Here is a 19,836-nt window from a genome sequence, read left to right as displayed (position 1 = left end):
GGCCGACTTTTCAGTGCAGCAGCCTCCTCTCATCCTCAGCAGCCCGAGCTACTCCTACATGCACAAACCAGAGAAACCACACTAAGCAGCCACCTCTCCTCCTTCCTTCCTCCCTCCCAGGGGACTGTCGTATCCAGTTTTCAGCAGTGTATGCCACGGTGGGCTTCAAGGAGTCCAGCGCTACGGTTTACCTGCCCACCGTGCCCATCACCGCCCGGATCCTGGAGGTGGAGAGATTCACTACGGCTCAGGACCGCTTCAACCTGTCGCACCAGAGGAGCGTCAACAAGGTGCTGCTACCGTCCTGTCTTTCAATGCTAAGATGCTTCTCCTGCCTTATTCTGAGTTGTTTTTATTATGGGAAATAGGAAATTTTCATATTAATTACGTGTCAAATGCTCTGAATGATATCAGTTTTAGTGACAGTTTAATATGCTCAATTTTTGCAACATCTTAAGCAACTAAAACCATTCTAACCTGACCATTTTTATTCTAAGCACTTTCCCGCACAAGCACACACACTAACTCGCTGCTCGCCGTCGCCCCCTACGTGTTGTGTGTCTGTGTGTAGTCTCTGCCAGCCGTGTTTAAGATTGAGCTGAAGCACGGCGAGTTCACCTGGGTGGTGAAGAGGAAGGAGAAACATTTCATGGAGCTGCACAGGGAGCTGAGGACGTACAAGACCTTCATGAGGATACCGCTGCCGTCGCGCAGGTTGACGCCTACACACACACGCACAGATTGACCTTCCCACGTGAAGACGCACACGTGCAAACACAGACAAGTGCACACGGCTTGTTGCACTGACTTACATTCTTTTGCTGAAGAGTTGTGCTAAATTTGAGCTAAAAAAACAAGTCTTGATTCTGGAATTGAACATTTGAGCCTCAGGTTTTTCTTCCAAAATGGGAGATAAGTGACTTCTTGAAAGAATTTTATACACACACACCCACACACACACACACACACACACAGGTGCATAGACACACTGAATAATGATTAGCATTTTAAAAGAGCAGTGTTCCAGTTACATAATTTAGACAGAAAGACAAATACTACTTAAGAAACTGAACCTGGATGGTGATTAGTTTAACTTTTTCCTTATTTGCTCTGGCAAAGCTGTTTGACTAAATAAACTTACTTCACATCTTAAATGTTTTTCCCGCGCTCCGCCTCAGCCACACAGTGAGGAGAAGGACGGTGAGGAAGAGCGAGGTGAGGGAGATGCCCTCCCTGCCGAGGGGCGGGGTGGACGATCTGGTGCGAGACGAGCAGGTCTCCAGCAGGAGGGTACGTCACAGAGCCTTCAGCCACTTGTGATATCTTAAAGGGATAGTTCACCCCAAAATGAAAATGAAAACCACTGTGCTGATGGAGGTGGTGGGTGAAGTGTTTGAGTCCATAAAATGAGTGAACTATCCCTTTAATGCAAGGAGCTCTCCAGGCAGTCGCTTGTTGCCATTGAAATGAAGTCTTTGTATATCTATCCAGGAAAACGCTGACGGGTGGGTGTGTGTGTGTGTGTGTGTGTGTGTGTGTGTGTGTGTGTGTGCGTGTGTGTGTGTGTGTGTGTGTGTGTGTGTGTGTGTGTGTGCGTGTGTGTGTGTGTGTGTGTGTGTGTGTGTGTGTGTGTGTGTGTGTGCGCGTGTGCCTGTCAGTTTTTTACATGCATGGATTTTGTCATTACAATACTCACAGTGGCCAAAACCGAGTGTGTGTGTCCCTACAGAGACAATTAGAAGACTATTTGAACAAGCTGCTGAGGATGGCCATGTACCGCAAATATCACCATACTGTGAGTAATCATACTAAGCACTAAACATAAACATAACCTCATCATCAAGGTCAAGCTTAAACTCATTTAGGTTTTATTTTAGGCTTCGATAGTTATGAGTCATGTTGTCATGTTGTCTACTATAAACACGGAGAAAGGGACTTTAACAGTAAATCATATTCATGGTGTGATTTATGCTTTTCTCCATTTCCCTCTGCACAATGTGGTGGAACCTTGAGTGTTGACCCAGCGAGACGTGTGTTTACCCATCGCACTGAGTCTGCTTTATGTTAACACACTGTATGTATTTTATTACTACATGTTGAAACAACCCCTTGAGCGCAGGTGTGATGCCCTGGGCGAAAACAGATCAGCGAGAAACACAAGATGAAGTTTCTTATTTGTTTTCTAGAGAATACATAAAACACTGTAGTCATTTATCTTTTAAACACTTGCAGGACGATACTTACTGTTTGTTTTCTTTGCCGAGCTCATTTTATTCTGTATTAGTTATTATCAAAAACACCAGGAGCGTTCGAAGAGACGTCGGTGGCCCCAGGCGAAAGAGACCTAGGGGCCCTACACCAGCCCCCACCCCTCAAGACACATCATAGCAAACCACATCATTCCAATCCACAAATGGTTCTCTTATTATCAAAATTATGGGGGTCTCCCACCATGGTGTCGTAGCCGTCTCTTGCGTTTAGCTGATCATAGTATTTAAGGGGATACTCATAAAATCGCGTGGCTGTGGACTAACGTATTCAGCCATTCTTGGGGGGGGGGCCTCTCTCTCAGCTCAGGGCCCCGGGCAGCTTCCTGCTCTGCTTGCCCTGTAGCAACGCCCCTGAACACAGCCACGTGACTATATTATCAGATCCATCTTATATTTTGAGTAAACACATGTAAGCTTGAGTGTCCTAAATGTTATCTTCATTTAATCTTACTTACGAATGAACATCAAAATAGATCATCATCATTACTTTAACTGCCTCATTGTTCCCGTCGTGTGCTGATGAAATAATATTGTGCATCATTAAAACTAAATATCCGAGCTGAGATGATTTCTGATGAGTCACGTTGCTTCCAGGTGGATGTATGAGCGCAACAGGCTGCTCACAGAGTCGTGTGTTGATTTGTCCACGTGTGTGAATCCTCTTGTTGTCTCTGCCTGTCTTTTCTCAGATGGAGTTCATTGACATCAGCCAGCTGTCTTTCATTCATGACCTGGGACCCAAAGGACTGTGAGCATTTTCTCCTCCTTCAGTCCCTTGAGCTCTAACAACAGTCCCTTCAGTCAGGAAGACAAACGCTAAATCACAATAGAGTGAAGCACTCGAGCTGAAATCTCAGCCTCCTGAGATACTTTCTCGAAATTTGTTAATTCAGATATTTGACCGTTTTCTGTTCTACCTCCTCCAGGGAAGGGATGATCTATAAGCGCTCAGGCGGACATCGTATCCCTGGCATGAATTGCTGTGGTCACAGCCAAGCCTGCTACCGCTGGTCCAAACGGTCTGTGGTTACCTCTTTCACTTCATCTATCTTTGTCCTTGTCTAAGTACAGACGTGAACGCACTCAGATCTGATGGTGATCCGATCACGCCAGACCACATTCGGAGGTGGACTGTTTACTCAGCTGACTTCCTCCGACCCGCTACAGTTTCAATATGAACTGAAACTATTTTTACTCCTAACTGTGCCCATACGCTGATTTGTTCTGACCACGACATGATGATACTTTTCTTAAATTGGTGAAATCTGTCTTCACTGCAGCTGCACGAGATTCATCCAGCGCCCCTTGACTCCTCTCTCTCTCTCTCTCTCTCTCTCTCTCTCTCTCTCTCTCTCTCATACCGACACACAGACACACACTAACAGTGACATCAGACACATGTGTAAACTCAGACTGGGTCAAATACTACCTATCAACGTATTAATTTGCATACAGAGCAGGGAAGTGAGATCCGATCACAAGTCACAGGAGACAGATTCAGGACGTAGGTTAATACCACGTGTGTACAGGGCCTTATATTCAACCTCCTATTCTTTTAGTTCCCACATACACACAAACTCACTATGATCAAATTGCCCCTTAAACCTTAAACGCCTCTTGAGGGATGAACAAAGGATTTTGAGTTTAATTGAAGCTTCAATTTGAGCTTTTTGTTGCAGCCTCTCTCTTTTTTTTTTTTTTTTTACATGCAAATCATGCAAATAGACGACAATGGAAGTTGTGTGGCTCTGAATCACAATTCTTTCAATACAAAGAATTGTGTTATTTTAACCACCACACTTGTCAAAAATGTAGGTGTGATGGATGTTTCGCACAAAAGAAATAAATCATTCCGGGCTCAGATTTCTGGCAGGAAACTGTCAGGGTGTAGGTGGGAAAACACAGCAACCATTCATTCTACATTCAAACATATTATAAATATTCTAAGAATAATGTTGTATTAAGTGTGTTTCGGCCGTCATGTGACTTTGTGTTCATGTGTGTTGTTTGCTCACGAGCACCTTCAACCCATATGTACAGTATGTGCACACGCTCTTCTCTCTTCCTCTGTTTCTCTCCCTCTCTCTTTATCACAGCCAAATTATTATGTGAGCAGTTGTTTTTACTTGTTATTTTCTAAAGACAACACACACACACACACACACACACACACACACACACACACACACACACACACACACACACACACACACAAAGATCCCACATGTTTGAAACGCTCGGCCCATCCACCTACATCCCCATGATAGTTATCTTCCTACACTGTTCCTTTAAACAAGAAAAGTAAGAAACAGCGCGAGATCCGGAGAACGCCACGGAAAAAACAACTCAGAAATCCTGATGCATACAATCTTCATGATATTAATGACAACTGTGTGTGTCTGTGTGTGTGTGTTGTGCAGCTGGCTGGTGGTGAAGGACTCGTGTTTGCTGTACATGAAGCCAGACTCAGGGGCCATCTCCTTCGTCCTGCTGCTGGATAAAGAGTTCAGCATCAAGATGGACTCCAAAGACACAGAGACCAAACATGGAGTCCGGGTTGATAGTCTCTCCAGGTTATATGTCTTACTATGTGTGTGTGTGTGTGTGTGTGTGTGTGTGTGTGTGTGTGTGTGTGTGTGTGTGTGTGTGTGTGTGTGTGTGTGTGTGTGTGTGTGTGTGTGTGTGTGTGTGTGTGTGTGTGTGTAGACTCTGTTTGAGAACGTCATTCTGCTTCATTCAGCTCTCACACAGAGGTTTTATTATTATTACTATAACTAACTGATGTCACTGTTTAAGAGAATTACTTTCCTACAACCTCCAACAACAGCCATAAACCTGTTGTGCCTATTTCTGTGGTTTACTCGTAGTCGAAGATCAATATATTTATAGAGATGGAGAAAATGAACTGAGGCTGCTTCTTCTTCAGGTTTGTTGATTCTGACTTCTCCCTGTTGGATTTTTCCAAAGCCTGCTTTATACATTTTAAGCACCGGCTCCAAAACCAGATACATTTCATGAAGGGACGAGAAAACATTTGCTGCAAATCTCAACCGATGCTCCAAGACAAAAGTTTTAAAGTTATAGCTGCATTGCTTTTAGCGCTGTTGTTAACATCCGCTGTTAAGGGGTTAACTCGTTTCCTTTTTAACACTCTTAATCAGAGGGTTATTCATTTATCTATGTTTTTAATTTAACTTTGTATTTGTTTTTGACGGGGTTGTTACCTGTATTATTGTTTTCAGGATACAGGAGCAGTCGGCACAGCTAATAAATAAATGAATAAGTCCAGAATAAAAACAACAACAGAGTGAAAACATATATCCTGACACATCACTACAGGATCACTTATTCATAGATTAAACTCATGATCATTTATCATCCGTTTTAATATGAGCCTAGAACCGGGTCCAGGGAGAAACTCCTTCCTCCTGGTCACCACATATTCTCCTGAGTATAGATTCAGAAGCTGCTATTTCTACCTAAATGCACACTTTTGAAAAGGAAAAATGCAAATTCCTGCTTTGATAAACATCAGATCAGAATAAAGTGATTGTTTTCACGTGTAGCAGTGTGTGTGTGTGTGTGTGTGTGTGTGTGTGTGTGTGTGTGTGTGTGTGTGTGTGTGTGTGTGTGTGTGTGTGTGTGTGTGTGTGTGTGTGTGTGTGTGTGTGTGTGTGTGTGAGTGAGAGAGAGAGCACTGGTATGTCGATGTTTATTTCACTGCGTATGTATCCGTGCACACCCTCCCTGCAGGACGCTGGTGTTCAAGTGCAGCAGCTACAGACACGCCCGCTGGTGGGGTCAGAGCATCGAGAGCTTCGTGAGGAATCACGGGAAGGCTTTCCTGCGGGATCACCGCTTCGGATCCTTTGCCCAGGAAGAGGAGAACATCCCTGCCAAATGGTAACCACAGCCTCACGACTGGTGGAGCTGGTTCGTGATCAGAAAACACGTAATGACGCAATCCTACAAGAAAGCAGCACACTGGGGGGAGAAAAATAAAAAAGTTCAAATATAGTGATTTCCAACACGTCTTATTTTTATCTGCCTTCCCCTGTTAGTCGTTCCCTGGTAACTATGGAAATGTACCATAGAGCTCTGAGCAGTCAACTCTCTGTTGCCTGTTTTGCCAGGTTTCAGGTCTTTCTTTGCGTTCTCTCCCCCTCAGCTGGCAGATTCTGCGATATTGAGTCATCTGTGTGATAATGTCATTACGCCGTCTTTGTACTCAGCACAGAGGGTGATGCAAACCTGCGCTGCGGCCCTGTGAGCTGATGGGGAAACAGCCAGTTGTGTCTAAACAACAGTTGTGTCACGATGACACTGCTATTTTTGACGTAATCTGCATGAAGCCTGTGAGCGTGTGAAAAAGTTGAAAAAGTCAGCAAACTGAGCAGAAACGTTGCCTTCCGTTACCCGTTCTGTGGTTTTGTGGTATTTTCTGAGGTAATCTATGAACAGGGAGTGAGCTCTGAAATAGCAGAAGTAGTTTACTGTTTATTGTACAAAGTGAAACACTGTACATGCTCCTTTTATGAGTTTGTTTTCTTTCAGTTTGAGAGCAGGACTTATTGATTACACGTTCAGATGTTCTTTCACTCAAAAACCCTGCGCTCACACTTAAATTGAACCTGCTTGTACTTTGATTTGCCCTGCATGTGTTCGAACTGTTCTCACACTCAGAGAGTCCCCTCTCAAAGAAGTAAAGGTCACACAACCACAACGAGGGCAGGACAATTTAATATGTCAACACTACACCTGGCATTCCAATGGATGGAGAATTTGACAGACTTATTGCACAAAAAAGTCCAAGAGCGTGAGTGCGAGGATAGAAACCGAAGCTAGCAGAGTGCGAGCGCAGGGTTTGTGTCCTGCTCTCAAACTGAAAGACCAGGCTCTGGAATAAATATAGAAACTAACCCCCTGTATGTGTTTACCTTTGTGCATGTGTCAACACACGTGACTGTGACTGTCTTTTTTTCCCAAGTGACTCTGGTTCATTGTTACATTTCATTGCAGGTACGTGAATGGGAAGACGTACATGGAGGACGTGGCCGACGCTTTGGAGGAGGCCAAAGAGGAAATCTTTATCACTGACTGGTGGTGAGTCTCAGTGTGTGTTCCGTGTTGTGTGTGCACATGCATGGTGTCGAGGGTTTCGTGTGGCAAGTCACGTGTGTTTGCTGTCGGCACTGAGGTGTGAAAACACAGACGAGAGAGAAAAAGAGAAAAAACGGCTCAGTGAGGCGCCGACTTCTTTACAAAAAAGAGGAAAGAATGTGACATGAAGTTCAAACTCTCTTTAAGATGCCTGACATCTTTGCTCTTTGGTGATTCTCCCTTTACTGTAAGGTCCTGATCGACTCTTTGGGACGTTGACATGTTTTGATTAGATTCTCGAGCGTAGGTTATCTGTGTGATCAGTTACCATGGGGATCTACCTTGCTTAAAAATGAGCCGGCTTTGTGATACCAGAAAACCTGAGTTGCCATATGATATTACAGCTGCTTGTATAAGCAAAAAAAGGTTATGTTTTTATTAGAATATATAACCTTTCTAATACACACATACAAAGACAGTTTTACTTTTACCTCAACCACAGAGGTTATGTTTTCATTTTGTCAGTCTGTCTGTTAGTTTGTAGGATTATGGCATAAACTACTTGACTGAGTACCACAAAACCTGGTGGAAGGATCCGTTACTGGTCAGGAAAGAATCCATACGATTTTGGTGCAGATCCGGATCAGGGGAAAGATCCAAGATTTAATTTTTTCCCTTTAACATTATGAGATGTGGCATTTTTCAAACTTTTCCATGATTTTCTTAGAGAATGATTCATGGATCTGGCAGGTTTAGGGGACTGATATTTGTGAGGGTGATGCTATGTGAACTAGCTGTACTTGTAGTTGGAATAATAAGAAACTACTGGCTGGATCGCTTCCAACGTCCCCTCTGTGTGCGTGCACGTGTGTCCGTGTGCGTGTTTGAGACAAACAAACAGAACAGGGCCTTAAAATAAACTGTTTCATAGAGCGAGAGATGTCAAACAAGTCCACTGGGATACCTTTGAGTCAGAGATAGCAGGCAAACACATCAGGCCCGACTGGGGAACTGCACAGTACAAACATACGAGCATGGATCATATGTTTGATAAAGCAGCCGTGTATCACTGCCCCAGTGGTCCAAGGCGCTTCCGGCTGATGTCTGTCTCAGCAGTGTGAGAGTGAGATGTGCGATGACACTATATATAGTAGCGCTGTATGCAGGTGGGAATGAGTGAGTGTCACTTGTAGTGTAAAGTGCTTTGAGTGGTCTTTAAAAGCACTACATAAATGCAGTAAATTCACCGTTTACCATGTAATCACGTCGTTCACAGTTCAGTTATGGAACCTTTTTTAAGTTTCACTTCCACTTTTCTATTTCCTCCTGTTTTACAATCTCTCTGCTGTCAATACGTAATTTAAAAATACAAAAAAGTGCCCAAAAGACTAAACCTCACAGGGCAGTAAGTTAGATTACACAGATGACACATCTGCTCTACACACACGTTTTTATGTACTTTGCACATGTTTATTTTACTTAAAAAATATATATATACAGATGATGCTGTAAGAATAGTATCCTGCAACAGATAAACATGAAGTAACACAGTTATATTGGCTTATCATCAGACTTTACTCTAAAGTACAAGCTGATAAATCCACACCGACACCCAGTTTGTGTAGCACACGCTGTTGCACATTACATTATGTATTACCCACAAGTCCTGGCTCTCTGCAAGGCTCTGTGATGGGCCCGGCTCTAATTACAGCCTCAGCCACACACACACACACACTGAGAATAGAAACACAGTGACAGAAAGACACAGCCTCCGTATCTGTTTACGCTCGCACCACATCTCCTTTGTCTCGCTCTGTCTCTGCTGAACTGCCCGTTGCTTAACTCGAAGGAGTCATGTTCGCCATCTGAGAAATTAATATCTGACCCCTCACATGACCTGAAGTGTTGAGATGAAAAACAATGAAAAATCCAAATGTTCTCTTGTTAAATCTTGTGAAATTGATGGTAACCATCAACCGAAATATTGTTTTAACACACAACATGTAAATCTAATGTAATATCAACTCCTTCACATCGTAAATTTACTTTTCCTTGCCTGTATTCGATGTAAAACATATTTTAACTGTCTTGTATTAGAGTTTTCTCAATTGGAAATAAACCCTGTACTCCACTGACACACTGACATTGTAATTTCAAATGTTTGGCGTGGCTGAAATCCCTCTGTTCCAAAGCAGTAATCGCTGAGCTTAAGGTCTTAACCAATGAGGTGTCAGCCTGTGTAATGTGAGCCAGTGGCACTGCAGACATGTGGGCTCAGGATGCCAATGTGAGTGACTCATGACACTATATCATTATGTCACGTCAGTCACACGGAAAGCGTAGAAAACTTGATGGTAGCCATGAATGTTTTTTGTTATGTTTGAAGTAACGAGTCATTTCTCTCAGTCCGTTCACCTCCGTCTCTCCTTGTGTCTGTCGCTCACTTTGCTCAGGCTGAGTCCAGAGATCTTCCTGAAGAGACCTGTGGTGGAGGGCAACAGGTGGAGACTGGACTGCATCCTCAAACGCAAAGCAGTGAGTGTCCCAAGATTTCACCTGCCTACGCTGTGGAGGGGGAGTTTCCTCCTTGTGTGGTCTCAAGACTTCTCAAGACTCCTCCATTACTTTCATGTGCTTTAGGTTAAGAGCTCCTTACTGAACATCAGTGGTGCGGGAAGTACTCATTTTACAAAAGTACAAGTAAAGGGACAAAAACGCACTCATGCAAAAGTAAAAATGCTAAGTAAAAGTAACTCAGTACTTGCTTTTAAATATACTTTAAGTATTAAAAGTCTATTCCCTAATGCAACCATTATTATAGCTGACTCTTGGCGGGGACCTCTTCAGAATCCAGTTTTAATGTTTTGTCACCGGTGATGCTGCTGCTGCAGGAGGCGGAGTCTAATATTACCCGTCCGCTCTGATTGGATCAATGGACCAATTCCTCTCGCTGTTGATTACTTTTAAAAATACATAAAAAAATGTGTAACACAACAATATGTAAAATCATAGTGGATTAGAGATTACAGATTTTTTCTGATGTATGCAGTAGAGTAAAGGTTAAAAGTACCTGGAAATAAATCTACTTAAGTAAAGTACAGAGGAAAAATGTAGTACTATAACAATGTAAATGTACTTTTTAACATCCCACCACTGCTAAAACCTTTGTGTACTATACTACACAGTGTTAATGTACTTGTACTTGAATATTTAATTTATGCTTGTTGCTTTGCAAATCAAAATTTCATTATAAAGATTCACTGCCCAACCCAAAAGTATATAAAGTAGTTGGCATTAGATTAGATTAAAATCAGACCTAAAACCAAAGATTCTGCTCTTAGTGCATTTCTGTAAATATAATGTGTGTATGACTGATCTTGGCAATTGTGCCATAGTCCCTTGTTACTAGTATTTCTCTAAATTTGCTTCATTACGTTAACGGATCGTTTCTACAGAGTGGTATTGCTACTTTTACTTTAGTAAACCTTATTACTTCCGCTAGTATATGAGTGTTAATAAATTATAATATATGAATATCCTGCCAACAGCAACAGGGAGTGCGCATCTTCGTGATGTTGTACAAGGAGGTGGAGGTCGCTCTGGGCATCAACTCAGGCTACAGCAAGAGGACGCTCTTGCACCTGCACCCCAACATCAAGGTGTGTATGGAAGAAGGTTCTTTTGTGCCGTGTCCACGAGTTTATTTTGTCTTAATATGTAAATACACGTGTCCTGTATCCAGGTGATGCGTCATCCCGACCACGTCTCCTCCTCCGTCTACCTGTGGGCGCATCACGAGAAGATCATTGTCGTTGACCAATCGGTGGCCTTCGTGGGCGGGATTGACCTGGCGTACGGCCGCTGGGACGACAGGGAGCACCGGCTGACGGACGTCGGCAGTGTGACGCGTTCCGTGGCCCTGGAGCAGGTCAGACACACAAATACACACAACAAGGTAAAAAACTGCCTGTTCACTCTGTGGATCTATAGACAACCAAGTTACCTCCACACAAGATTTAAATATGGAAAATGGAGAAATCAATTTCATTCTACACCACTGATCTTTAATCATTAAGCCTTAATCCAACAAAAGATTTACAATCCAAACTTTTGCTACAGCAAGTTTGATTTAGTCCCAAGGGAATAAATCCTGAATTGTGACTTTAACCGGTCCTCATTAACTTATTAACCTGCACTATGTAATCTATAACTTTTCTCCATGACCTTAGGCTGGATCCGCCAACACTTCCTTCAGTAAGGGCGTGTCCTCTGTCGACGGCGTCTCGGAGCGCAACGGACAGGGGACGCCGCCTGGTGACCCGGTGGAATTACCCAAGCTGAAGGGGATTGGTCGCAATAGGCGGGCTCGCTTCAGTCTGTACAAGCACCTGCATAAACACACCCTGCAGCACGCGGACAGCGTCAGCAGTGTGGACAGTGCGGGTACGTTCACATGAAAGAGAAAAGACAGTGGAAAAAGACAGTGGAGCGTGAGTGAGTGAGTGAGTGAGTGAGTGAGCGTTGCAAGAAAACTTTAAGCTCCTCATGTTTTGGCAAAAACACCCTCTGCTACCTCCGCTCCGACATTGTTGTGTTGGTGTGGGGGAGAATGGATGAATCAGAGGAACATTGTAAAGATCCTCAGAATAAAAGCACTATATACTGTGACTGCAGCTCTTTTACCACGATGTTTTTGTGTGTGTGTGTGTGTGTGTGTGTGTGTGTGTGTGTGTGTGTGTGTGTGTGTGTGTGTGTGTGTGTGTGTGTGTGTGTGTGTGTGTGTGTGTGTGTGTGTGTGTGTAGGGAGTGGTTCAGTGAAAAGCCTGAAGACCGGGGTCGGAGAACTACAAGGCAACACTCGCTTCTGGCACGGAAAAGACTACTGCAACTTCGTCTACAAGGACTGGATCCAGCTGGAGAAACCTTTTGATGGTCAGACACACACACACACACACACACACACACACACACACACACACACACACACACACACACACACACACACACACACACACACAAAGTCACACACTTCATTATTTAGGTCTTACTCTGAAAAGCTCCCACTCTTGCCAGGTTTAAATTCTTTTCCGTTCACATTCCTGTACTAAGTCTGAGTCTTGTGATTTTTCCTCTCTTACATACAAATGTGAGGAAATCTGGAAAATCTCGAGTACATCTGAGCAGCATATGAAACATTTGATCTTTTTATCCTTCTCTTCTCATGTCTTCTCCCATTTCCACCCTTTTCCCCTCATTTCTTTCCTTCCCTCTCCTCCTCTCCTCCAGACTTCATCGACAGATACACCCAGCCCAGAATGCCTTGGCACGACATCGCCTCGGTGGTTCATGGCAGAGCCGCCCGGGACGCGGCCAGACACTTCATTCAGCGCTGGAACTTCACGAAGGCACGTGAACACACACACACACACACACTGCATCTCAGCCATCACACACAGGGATGTAGAGCAGGATTTAGAGTTTTGTAGACTTGTTAATGTTATTTTTATATTTATTTTTTTTACAGTATGGCAAATTCAGGGTTGTAATTACAGGAAACATGAGGAAACCGATGTGAAATTTAAGGGAAACGCTGAATCACTACATCACTGCACATTTTTTGGCTGGATCGGTGGAAAAAAAGACTCACAATCCTGTTTTCCGTGGCACCAACTTCCCTCCCTGCTTTTCCACTTCTTTTCCACCGCCTCTATATTTACCTTCTCTGTGCTGAACATCTCGTTCCCTCCTACAGATCATGAAGCCAAAGTATCGCTCTCTGTCTTATCCATTTCTACTTCCCAAGTCGCACTCCAGTGCCAACGAGCTCAGATACCAAGTCCCTGACTGCACCAATGCCAAAGTACAAGTAAGCGGACACGCCAAGTACACGCTTGCACCCACACAATAAAAGAAACATGCTGGATTTTTTTCCTTTTTAAATTACACAAAATGACAAACTGGGAGCTAAAAGCCGACCATGGACCAAAAACCCCAGAAAAAACCCACTGGTAGAAAATTACAGAGAAAAAGACGAGAGCTCCCATGAACTCCCACTTTCCCACTCCAGCCGCTGCATCCCAGTCTGCAGGCACTGCTGGAGCGAGATAAGAGAGAGCGAGCGTTGAAGACCTCTCCACGGGCCAAAAACTTACGTAACTCCCAACGATTCGCTCTCGCCATTGACTTTTAAGGTTTCTTAGCCGAGAGGAACTGACCCTCGGGTGAGATGTTTGACTAAAATAAGAAGGGAATGCAGATCCCTGCAGTCATGAGTCCATCGCGTTTTTCGCTTCAGGAGACAGTGATGGTTTTCTTATCTTTTCCTTTAAAACTACACCTGAAGAAACTCGATATCTTTGAGTATATTATAGATGATTTATAACCTTCTACATAATATATATAATCTATATGGACAGATTCTTCATGTGAATCCACAGAATCTGTTTCTGATTCTAGTTGGACCAATCACATTTGAGCAGGCTGTGACTGCTTGCAGGTAAACATTCTGCGTGGAGAGAAACAGAAATGAATCCACGATCGGCTTTTTATTTTATCTGCTTTCATACGGAGATAACCAGTGATACAGCTGAGACAAAATATCATGTGGACCTTAAAAACCTACAAAAAGTATGACTTTTAGTGTTTTGTTTGGAGATTCGTGAAATTAAGGAAACCAGTTGGACTTAAAACAGTATACGGCGAACGTAAGATCTTGTAAAGTCTTATTTTATCCGTTGTTTGTACCAGAAGCGCCAAAATATTGTCCGTTGCCGACAGAGGAGTGCATAACACATAGAAGCTACGACTTTCCAAGAAAACTGTTTGGAGTAAATTCAAATGCATGTCAGTAGTTATCAGGTTTTTCACCCAAAGCTGAATGCACAGAAAACTCTGGCTGGATACATGAGCTGCAGCACCACAGGGCTCCTGTTCTTACTTGTTTCCAATAGATGCAAAATTCCATCTGTTTTTGATATACATGCTCCAATAATCCTGTGTCTGTGTGCACAAGGTGTTGCGTTCAGCAGCAGACTGGTCGGCAGGCATCAAGTACCACGAGGAGTCCATCCACAATGCCTACATCCAGGTCATCGCCAAGAGCAAACACTACATCTACATAGAGGTAAAGCAGCTCTGAGGCCAGGATGTGAGACTGCAAGACATTACGAGGCTTTTAAGTTTAAGTGTATATCATTTGTTTCTGTCTGGTGGGACCGAGCTGTTTCCCTCTGGTTCATTTGGCAGCACTACTTAAAACACTGATGATGGTATATAAGCTGCTTCCTGCAGATAATACCAGTGCTTTGGTGTCGGTGTTTCTTTTCACTGTGGAATAAAACAACTTCATTGTTCATTCATTACTCCGCGACAGAATTATTAAGCTTGTAGACATCAAGCCCAAGAAGCCATAACCTTCCTTCTCCTTTCAGAACCAGTTCTTCATCAGCTGCGCCGACAACAGAATGGTGTACAACAAGATCGGAGACGCCATCATTGAGAGGATCATCAGGGCGCACAAGTACTTACCCCCCACACCCCACCCCCCTTTTTAAACCTGTGTTTGTTTACCTGTGATGATGCTGCGTCATACAACAGCACTTGAACGTGTGTGTCTTATCTCAGGGAGGGGAAGAAGTACCGCGTCTACGTGGTCACGCCGCTGCTTCCCGGTTTTGAGGGGGACATCACCACGGGAGGAGGGAACGCCCTCCAGGCTGTCATGCACTTCAACTACAGGTGAAACCACGTGCACTTTATGGAGAGAGGAAGAGCGAAGGGAAATGAGACCAAACAAGCGGAAGTATCATTAGAAGCCTGCTGCAGTTAAGGAGTTTAATAAACTTTTTGATTGGTTTAAATCTCCCTGTCTCCTCAGAACGATGATCAGAGGAGAGTACTCCATCATATCGCAGCTGAAAAAAGAGAGTGAGTACAAGAATTCATTATGACATTAACTTTTCCCACACCTGATGATGGGGGGTTAGATTTTAGAGGTGTAATAATATCCTCCTGATTTCCTCCTCATCCCAGTGGACGACCAGTGGATGAACTACATCTCCTTCGCCGGGCTGCGGACTCACGCTGAGCTGGAGGGACGCCTGGTCACAGAGCTCATCTACGTCCACAGCAAGATGCTCATCGCAGACGACAACACAGTCATCATCGGTTCGTCTGTCTCTCATCTGCGTTGCCACCTTCCTTTTTCTTTTTGTTTCTTGCGCTGTTTTCACCAGGGATTATTTCAGGCAACTTAACACTCGCACACTTGACACCAGTGAAATGTGACGGAGCCAAAAATCTGTCTCTTTTTCTCTTTCTGTCTCCATGTGTGCGACTGAAGAGCGACTTTTAATATGTGTGGTAAAGAGAGTGGTATGTTAGCTCGGCTACGCCACCTGCTGGCTAATAAGGTGCAGCTCACTCTTATTAAAGGCTTTTGTTTATATGCCACAGATATGCAAAAGATCTGTGTGTGTGTGTGTTGTTTATTATCTGGTAGCCTCTCATTTCCATTATCTAGTCAAATCATGAAATGATTGTTATCCACCACATGATAAAGAAGTGACACCAACAGCAAGTCAGATGAATGCTGAGATGCTGTTTTTTGTGTTTGTTTCAGGTTCTGCCAACATCAACGACAGGAGCATGCTGGGTAAACGGGACAGCGAGGTGGCGGTGATTGTCGAGGACTCTGAAAAGGTGGCGTCTGTGATGGATGGACAGGAGTATGAGGCTGGACCCTACGCACTGCAGCTACGCCTGGAATGCTTCAGGTGTGTGTGAAGCATGCTTCTCATCTTCTATCTAATTATTTATGTCGTTTTTTGGTTTTTGTTTAGTTTAGTTAAGTTCACACGACATAAACACAAAATACTGAAATGAAATATAGAATTACATGTGGGGTTTTGCAGAAACCAGCTGTGACTTAAATGAAAACCAGACCCAAATATAACAAAAAGATAAAGTATGAAACATACAAAATCTTCTTTACAGGTCATATATTAGTATAAAAGAGAAAATTAAACATATATTAGTGTAAGTGTAAATACAGAGAAGGAAGAATATATGCTATAGTTTGTATAACAGAATATGAATCAGCAGAGCAATTTTAATTCTTGTATGGTACACGGACAATGAAAGAGAGAGACAATTGTATTATACAGTATTTTGTATATTTTAAGTTTTTCCACACTATATTTATAAGTCATTGTTTCCTCCCCCTTTCCGTGTCTCCCTCTCTCTCCTTCTCTCTGACCAGGACCATCCTCGGAGGTCACACCGACACCAGCATCGACCCGTCGGACCCCATCAGCGACCGCTTCTACAAGGAGGTGTGGATGACCACAGCCGGCCGCAATGCCACCATTTATGAGAAGGTGGGTCGGACGTGATGGTTTAGGTGCTGGAGCTGTCAGATAAAGTTCTGCTTTCATCAATCCAAGCTGCACTCTGTCAAACTCAGTTGGGCTCAGGCTCAGGACGCAGGTTCGCTATTTCACAAATGTGTCAGAAACAATAGTCAGACACATCCACAGTCCTCAGTGTGGGCAGTCTGAGAAGGTAAACAGTCGGGATTTATTAAATCAAAAGGGAATATCCACTAAGGGTGTAGGGAATGGACGGAGAGTATATATGAAGATGTATGTTTACCCATTTGATTTGAATAATTGCAACTGCTGAACCCTCATTTTAATTTGAAAATGAAGTAAACTTTGGAATACAGCTTTGCACAGAATGAAGTTTCATCCCCGTCTCCTCCGCTTGACGCATTTTACAAGTTCACTTTGAATTCAATTTAAGATACTTAACTTGAACTACTTGAACTTTAAATTAATCCACACACATAAAAGACAAGACTAAGTTCTATCACATCTAAAAAAAACAACAACATACATGTCACATTAGAAAACGCCGCCTGAAGGATGAATAAGGTTAAAGTGCATGTGTGGGTATTTTCTTTAACCTTTAAATGCTTTTTCTAAATATCTTGGGAGTTCATCCAATACTCGATGAGATATTTCAGTCTAAACCCAAGTAATGGGCTTCAGCAGCAGTATGTTTACAGTATTTACATGTGTGTTTCCCTGCAGGTGTTCCGCTGCCTCCCCTCGTCCCTGGTGAGGAACATGTCTGAGCTGGAGCAGTTCCAGTCCAAACCGGGCCTGGCCCAGACCGACTCGGCCCGCGCTCAAGAGGAGCTGCGCAAAATCCGCGGCTTCTTGGTCCAGTTTCCTCTGGACTTCCTGTCCGAGCACAACCTCATGCCCTCTGTGGGGTCGAAGGAGGCCATGGTCCCAACGGAGATCTGGACGTAAAGGACGTGAAAAGATCGCCACCTGCTTTTCACACGTGTTTCATCTCGAGTCTCTGGACTGTGATCGTCGTCATCATCAGCTGGATTTTTTTGTAAGAGATCATTTCTGATGTGTGTGATCTAGAGACGAGAGGCGGGTTTACGACTCGGCTGGGCATCGACAAATCTCTCAAATCTGTTGCCACTGAAAAACACTAAACGGTGGCAAGTGAGCTCGAAGGGGTAAGCACTAAAATTTATGAAGAACAAGAAGACTTCGCACTTGTGGACAGTTCTGGATGCATTGTGGTCGCATTGAAATTGTGGAGATTTAAAGAAAAAGGTTTTGTGAAGGGACCAGAGTGACAACACTGCTAATAAATACACAGCTCCTGGTTTAAGAATGAATTTGTAATGTTCGATACAAGCTCGTAAGGTGCGTTCGTGCTCAATGTGCCGCACGTGAGCGGACAGAGGAGTCGCTGAGCTCGTCTACGTGCTGCTCCACACAAATTTAAAATCTCTTTTTTTTTTATATCTCAAATGTGTCTTGGATTTCTAATACGTGACGTGTGCTCGCTCGTCACTGTGCTCGCACGTGCACACAAGACAATTTTACTCGTTCAGCGGTGGTGCATGATTTACCGATCTTGATGACTAATGCATGTACCAATCACAGAAACCCCCAGTGGAGGCATTTTTAACTTTCTGTCTGGAAGATGTTTTGTGAGAGACAACTATGGGACACAGCTCTATTCTGCGGACATCGAAGTGAATCGAGGTGTTGAGCCGATTTGGCTGCAAAAGCTCATTCAACTCTATTTGTTGTGAAGACGCTTGTGCTCGACATCAGAGGCTGGACGAGACAATCTGCCCACAAGTTTGATAAGCAGCAATTCCTTTTTTGCTCAACAGATGGTGCTAGCCTCTTAAGAATACAGTGTGTGTGTGTGTGTGTGTGTGTGTGTGTACAGTAATGGAAGAGTTTTGAGGTGTCAGTGTCCTTATGGTGAAGGTTTTCTATTAAATGCAGAAACACAGTCTTTGAAACAACGTAAACAGTGAAAATACAAATTATATCATGTGACTGACGCCTGGAGCGAAACTTTCAAATATGAAGATTCAGCTTGAAACTGCTTTTTTGTACGTTTCCACTCGTTTTGTTCTCTTATGTTATCCAGTTTGTCTTGTAAATACCAATGTCTTGACTAATTTGTTTTAATTTTTAAAACCTGTCCGAGCGTCTGGTTTGATCACCAACCCCCTGGAATGTGAAGTTAATTGAATAACCACTCCTTTGTCTCATTTACAAACACATGCAGAAAATGTATCGTTAAAGATCGTTACTGCGGTTATGAAAGGGTGGAGGCTGAGCTTCTAGAATGAGGAGTCAACGTGTGTAGTTGTATTTTCACTGAACGTCTTTGGTTTTCTCACAAAGGGTCGATTCCTGTGAAGTGATAAATACATCAGAAATAAATGCATTGTATGGAGTCTTGTAATGAAATATAGATTTCTTTTTAATGGGACCAGGAAAGTGATAAATGTTAACTGGAGCGATAATGTTCTGAAACATTGTGCTCTTTGTCTCCGCAAAGACAAGACTATTATTTTCGCTTTTTTATTGATTTCGACAATATCGCCTGCATTGTTTACCCCTCGCTATCTTTGTCAGTGCAATATTCATGGAATATATGAATCATTTAACATTCTTTAAACATTTATCGTTTTTAATGTGAGCTCGTATGGATGTTTGTGGATTTATATTTAAGCCTCTTTTTCTTTTTCATAACCACCACGTGACGAGTCTTTAGCTGATCTCGCTTCCACTCTTGTTTGTCCACAACGCTCTTTTTGTACAGTTGATGTTACTAATTTCTATCCGCCCATTTACAACAGTGTAACTCGTAAATTATGTGGCTAAACGACAAATAAAACTGATCTTTGAAACGTTTTTTATTTCTTTGGCAGTTGAGACAATGAGCTTGTTTTCATTTGCATGTCACAGGAACACAAAGACAAACCGAACAGGGAATTCACTATTCAACAGGCTACGAAATATTCGTTGCACAACAATAATTTTCCGTTGACCTGTTTCCCAGGACATAATGAACTAGTCATCTTCAGCAGGAAACATTTTAAGGATTAAAGGATTAAACGTGAAGGAAATAA

The 19,836-nt window shown here is 43.2% G+C and overlaps 1 protein-coding gene across 2 annotated transcripts in view; it reads left to right on the top strand.

The window, feature by feature from the left end:
• pld1a (phospholipase D1a) overlaps window positions 1-19,836 on the top strand; it is a 43,269-nt gene that overhangs the window by 11,753 nt on the left and 11,680 nt on the right. Inside the window, exons 3-26 of one of the 2 annotated variants that reach the window (XR_007033018.1) lie at window positions 121-290; window positions 572-714; window positions 1,179-1,290; window positions 1,730-1,795; window positions 2,960-3,018; window positions 3,197-3,289; window positions 4,691-4,843; window positions 6,024-6,173; window positions 7,290-7,373; window positions 9,824-9,905; window positions 10,919-11,029; window positions 11,113-11,298; window positions 11,600-11,813; window positions 12,174-12,302; window positions 12,657-12,775; window positions 13,123-13,236; window positions 14,383-14,493; window positions 14,801-14,889; window positions 14,994-15,107; window positions 15,247-15,296; window positions 15,402-15,536; window positions 15,991-16,144; window positions 16,630-16,747; window positions 17,462-18,632. Coding sequence is in view for 1 of the 2 variants with exons in the window: in XM_035168048.2 (XP_035023939.1) it covers window positions 121-290; window positions 572-714; window positions 1,179-1,290; window positions 1,730-1,795; window positions 2,960-3,018; window positions 3,197-3,289; window positions 4,691-4,843; window positions 6,024-6,173; window positions 7,290-7,373; window positions 9,824-9,905; window positions 10,919-11,029; window positions 11,113-11,298; window positions 11,600-11,813; window positions 12,174-12,302; window positions 12,657-12,775; window positions 13,123-13,236; window positions 14,383-14,493; window positions 14,801-14,889; window positions 14,994-15,107; window positions 15,247-15,296; window positions 15,402-15,536; window positions 15,991-16,144; window positions 16,630-16,747; window positions 17,462-17,686 (2,981 nt within the window). In the remaining variant the exon portion in view is untranslated. Of the gene's footprint in view, window positions 1-120; window positions 291-571; window positions 715-1,178; window positions 1,291-1,729; window positions 1,796-2,959; window positions 3,019-3,196; window positions 3,290-4,690; window positions 4,844-6,023; window positions 6,174-7,289; window positions 7,374-9,823; window positions 9,906-10,918; window positions 11,030-11,112; window positions 11,299-11,599; window positions 11,814-12,173; window positions 12,303-12,656; window positions 12,776-13,122; window positions 13,237-14,382; window positions 14,494-14,800; window positions 14,890-14,993; window positions 15,108-15,246; window positions 15,297-15,401; window positions 15,537-15,990; window positions 16,145-16,629; window positions 16,748-17,461; window positions 19,615-19,836 lie in introns of those variants that run through there. The other variant, XM_035168048.2, reaches the window with a different exon arrangement.

The sequence above is a fragment of the Hippoglossus stenolepis genome, chromosome 10, assembly GCF_022539355.2.
Source record: "Hippoglossus stenolepis isolate QCI-W04-F060 chromosome 10, HSTE1.2, whole genome shotgun sequence".
Taxonomy (NCBI): domain Eukaryota; kingdom Metazoa; phylum Chordata; class Actinopteri; order Pleuronectiformes; family Pleuronectidae; genus Hippoglossus; species Hippoglossus stenolepis.
Note: the sequence above shows the minus strand (reverse complement) of the source record. Positions and strands in the feature narration are given on the sequence as shown.